At 51.0% G+C, this 5,000-nt stretch overlaps 1 protein-coding gene across 1 annotated transcript in view; it reads left to right on the top strand.

Annotated features, from left to right (window-relative positions):
- Window positions 1-5,000, top strand: part of LOC307089445 (uncharacterized protein) — a 9,967-nt gene that overhangs the window by 1,243 nt on the left and 3,724 nt on the right. The window contains exons 2-3 of the mRNA XM_079755737.1: window positions 1-40; window positions 131-202. The exon at window positions 1-40 is cut by the window's left edge and continues 110 nt beyond it. Coding sequence (XP_079611863.1) covers window positions 1-40; window positions 131-202 — 112 coding nt within the window. The remainder of the gene's footprint in view (window positions 41-130; window positions 203-5,000) is intronic.

Below are 5,000 nucleotides of genomic sequence, written 5' to 3'. Positions count from 1 at the left end.
ACGTCTTTGGACCGGGAGGAGACCAGGAAGAGAAGATTTGGTAGGTGCCCCTTTATAGAGTATTTAAAAGAAATAATAACTCTTTTAGCCAAAGTGACCGTGTGTGTGTGTGTGTCCTACTCCTGAACAGCTCTATGGTTTCACATCACTGTCATTGTGAGCATCGGACTGCTGAGTATTCTCCTCATCTCCCTGCGCTTCAGTGAGTCTAAATATCATATCATCCTGAATAGAATTACAATACAGTATAATCATATTAATGACTGTAATAACAGCAATGATAATGATACATATTGTTTTTGTTAGATTCAGGGATAATAATAGGGTTAGCACACATACACCGCACGCACACATATAAACACTGCATACACACACACACACAATCCACACACACGTGCACGAACACACACGCACACGGACACACACTGCACACACGGGCGCGCTGATGCAGACGTTTCAAGACAAGCGCAGTGCAGGACACCGCATACACACACACCACACACACATGCACACACGCACGCACACACATGCGGATGCAGATGTTTCAAGACAACGGAGAAATTGAGATAACCGCCCCGCCGTCGACACACTCTCCCACCTGAGCCTTATGTCTATCATAGACACTTTTGTGCAAAACATTATTTTTCTTTAAGCATTATCCACCTCCTGAGCCTCCCGAAATGTCTTGCGATATAGAAATCCCTCCTGCCCCCTGCCGACTGTTTTAGTTGTTTTATTTTTCTTATGTTTCATGTGTAGGCTATGTGTGACTGTAGGCTACTGCTGCCTGTCTTGGCCAGATCACTTGAAGAGATGTTTAATCTCAATGACGCATTCTTCTGTTAACAAAAAAACCCATCTCCCACGTCAGGTAGCCAATGTACAATCTGCAATCTTGCCCTCACAACCCCTCCCCCTCCCCCACACAAGCCCGTGCTTTAGGTCACAAAGCCTGTGCATTAGTTCACAACAGTAAAACCTATTGAATGATTGATTTGCATGCATAGTATATCAGTATATAGTAGTATATACATATTATCACGGCCAAAAGCTATGTGCACCTCCAGACGATATTATGAATCACAAACGACTGCTTCGGGTTCTCGCCGGCTGCCCGCGGCCCGCCGCCCGCTGCCGGCTGCCGGGCGGTGGTGCTATGTGGTGGTGGTGCTATGTGGTGGTGGTGCTATGTGGTGGTGGTGTTAAGTGGTGGTGGTGCTATGTGGTGGTGGTGTTAAGTGGTGGTGGTGCTATGTGGTGGTGGTGCTATGTGGTGGTGGTGCTATGTGGTGGTGGTGCTATGTGGTGGTGGTGCTATGTGGCGGTGGTGCTATGTGGCGGTGGTGCTATGTGGTGGTGGTGCTATGTGGTGGTGGTGTTAAGTGGTGGTGGTGCCTCACGGCAGCGGGGCACCGGTGGGAGACAATCCCTTTCTCCTCCATGTCGTGGTTCATGTACTTCAGGGAGTCAAAGCCAAAGTTCCTTTCCCCCAATTCCTTCTCAACCATGGCGGAGATAACCCCAACTACAGTCTCGTTGTGGAAATACCAGAGACGTCAAAGAACCAACGTTTTATGCGCCATAAGATCAAAGCAGAACGGTTATCGTAACAACAAAGCGCCACACATGTGACGCTCACATGGTCGTAGCTCATTGTGTGATTGGCAGGCCAAATTCTCTGGGCAGGCAAGGCAGAGAAAGGGGAGGTAACTTGGCCCCTTATGACGACATATGGGGCCACATTCCAAATCAGCACGCTTGACCTTCCATTTTTCCAAATGCGAGCAGGATACCTAGTGCTCGTTTTACACCGAACACAAGTTTTAGCCACTGGGGGACCATAGGCAGGCTAGGGGAACTCATATTAATGTTAGAAAACCTCATAAAGTGAGATTTTCATGCCATGGGACCTTTAAGCAATAAAATACACTCTCCTTCTCTGGTAACACAGTCGTTACATCTTTCATAGATTGATGCTTCGGATGTTGTGAATGCAACGGAATATATGATGCATTGTTGCAGTATCATCTAAGATGATGGCGATGAGTTCTGCCTCTGTGCTGTCTGCGGTCAAACCAAACCAAAATACTGTAGCGCCGGTCAGGAAGAGATGGAAGAATGAGATGGGAGACCAGGTTCAACCACTTAGTACAACTCTCGCGCCCCTTACACCGCACGACTACGAGAGTTGTTTTTATTCGAATGACTTGGTGTTCGCCCGAACACCAAGTCTACCGGTGTCCGGTGCTCCCGCCCGAACATGAGGGCAGCCGGCGTGCAGTGACTGGATTCCTGCACCGCCGTCCGATAGGACCACGGGTGGGGGTCGGCCAGTCCCAGACCGCAGACGCCTTGGCCGGGTTAGTAGCTACGCCATGGTCGCTTACCACGTGCCCCAAGAACAGCGTTTCGCTGGCCAGCAGGGAACATTTGGCAGGGTTCAGCCGCAACCCGGCCCGCCGGATGGCCCAAAGAACCTCCCGCAGGTTCGCCAGCGCCCCGCCGAAATCGCGTGCGTGCACCAACAGGTCGTCCAGGTACACGACACAACGACTCCGGGGGACGCTCGCCAGGACCCTCTCCATCATCCGCTCGAACGTCGCCGGCGCGTTGCATAGTCCGAACGGCATAACGCGTAACTGCCACAGCCCCTGTCCAATGGTGAACGCAGTCTTAGGTTTGGCCTCGGGCGCCAACTCCACCTGCCAGTAGCCGCTACGCAGGTCCAGGGAGCTGAACCAGCTGGACCCCCCGATGAAGGACGCCCACTCGGACGGCCGCTTCCTTCCCCTCATTCCGGTCTCCCTTCCCGTAACGGTCGTCAGGCGGACGCTGGTCGCCGTCCACCCCCACCCCCCCCCGGAGAGTGCGCCGGCGGTGCCCGGAAAAACGCCTGGACGCACCAGGGAGATGGTCGACCCAGTGTCCACCAGGGCCGTGCAGGGTTGGCCGTCGATCCTGCAGCTGAGGTAAAGGCCCCTGGCACGGCCCGGCCCGCCAACCAGAGCGCACCGACCGTGGAGAGGGGCAGGAACCCGGAACGGCGTTCCCCTCACTGGACCGCTCCGCCGCAGTTTTCCGCCGGACGAGATGGTCTAGCCCGTGGTGCCGGGCAGTCACGGGCCAGATGGCCTGGTTCACCGCACCGGAAACAGCGCCGGTCAGCTCCGGACCCTCGTCTGTCGTCGGGTGGTGAACTTTCGCGCCCCTTACACCGCACGACTACGAGAGTTGGTTTTAATTCAAAAGACTTCACAAATAGTAGCTCACTTCTACAACGGACACGTCACTCTCGGTGGCGGTGTCGACAACACTGAAAATGATGATGTTAATAGAACACATAACATCCCGAACCCATTAACACCACTAAACCCTAACAACAGAATAAATTAACAAAACCCTTTTTGTCAACTGACAACCCCAATTCCCAGAATCTCCCGCGGCTCCGGAACATGGCGCCCACACCCGTGGTCGCCACAATACAGTGTCAGCGGACGCACTTATCTCGCGTCTTCCCGCATATTATGCGCTCAGAAATGTACACACACACCGCACATGCGCACGAACATACACGGAAGCACAGACACACACACGTGCACACACCGCACGTCAAGACAAAGGCAGCAACACTCGCCCAGGTAAGAGGTTATGCCTTTAAACATAACGGCTCCGCCATCGACACACACGCACGCGCACACACCGCAGCGACACTCGCCCAGGTAAGACGTTATGTTTTTAAACATCTCCCTGCTATATAATAGCAGGCCTGTCGCACAAGTGAAGGAGCGTTCACACCCAACGCGAAGGCGCGACATGACCTGTGCGTTCACACCAAACGCGAAGGGGCGACACGGTTCCGTACAACGTCAACGGAGAGACGGGAATCGGGCAAAACTTCACTACAGAAAACCCGCGACAAGATTTGATTTAAAGCGCGACACTTTAGCGCATTGACGTGGTTTTGCAGCGCGACACTTTTGCTGGAGTTGAAATATTTCAACTTTGCCGCCAGCAAAGACAGCCAATCAGCGTTCAACAGCGTGACCACTGAGGGACGTAACGTAACAGCCAATGAGCGTTCAACAGCGTGGCCACTGAGGGACGTAACGTAACAGCCAATGAGCGTTCAACAGCGTGGCCACTGAGGGACGTAACGTAACAGCCAATCAGCGTTCAACAGCGTGGCGACTGAGGGACGTAACGTAACAGCCAATCAGCGTTCAACCGGCCAACCGTTCCCTGCAGTGCAGTCCGGGTTGAACCGCAGCATGGAGGAGAAAGGGATTGTTGCTGTTTGCACTCCCGGAGCTCTATATATAATAGTATATAATATTATATAATTTAATATATAATATCAGGGCCAAAAGCTGTGTGAGCTCCGGATGGCCGTAGCGCGTGGGGATTGGGCTTCGAGGGGTTTGTTTACCGCCGTTGCTATGGTTACCGGTCTTGTGTGTTCCAACGGTTTATTGGCGGTGGTATCTAATAAATCTCTGTCTAATCAATACTTCATCCACTGCCTCTTCCGTGGTCATTACAATATAATGAACCGACCGTCGGGTTCTCCACGTCTCTCCCTCTTCCACAACAGGTGGAGACAGCGGTGGTTATCGGCCGTGGGGGACAATGAACAAAGGATGCTCGGTTCATAACTAAAGAGACAATTATTAGGCTTGCTTCGTTACGTAATAGCTGAACCGAAATGTTATACGTTGTAACATTATAGGCAAAATGTTATTATATTATGCGCTCAGAAATGAAATACAATATCGACTGGGGTTTCCACATTATAGCTATGGGTTTAATTACAACTAGAGGTTGAGCTCAACCTCTTGTTGCAATAATAGCAATGATAATGATCATTATTGTTTTTGTTAGAATTTGTGTTACTAATATGAATAATATTAATATAAAAACAATAGCAACGATAATGATATTGATGACTATAGTTATTGCTATTTGAATTAGTATTAATATTATGGACTTTGTGTTTGGTTGGC

Source organism: Pollachius pollachius (genome assembly GCF_949987615.1).
Source record: "Pollachius pollachius genome assembly, chromosome: 18".
Classification (NCBI taxonomy): Eukaryota; Metazoa; Chordata; class Actinopteri; order Gadiformes; family Gadidae; genus Pollachius; species Pollachius pollachius.
This window is presented reverse-complemented; position numbering and strand designations above follow the sequence as displayed.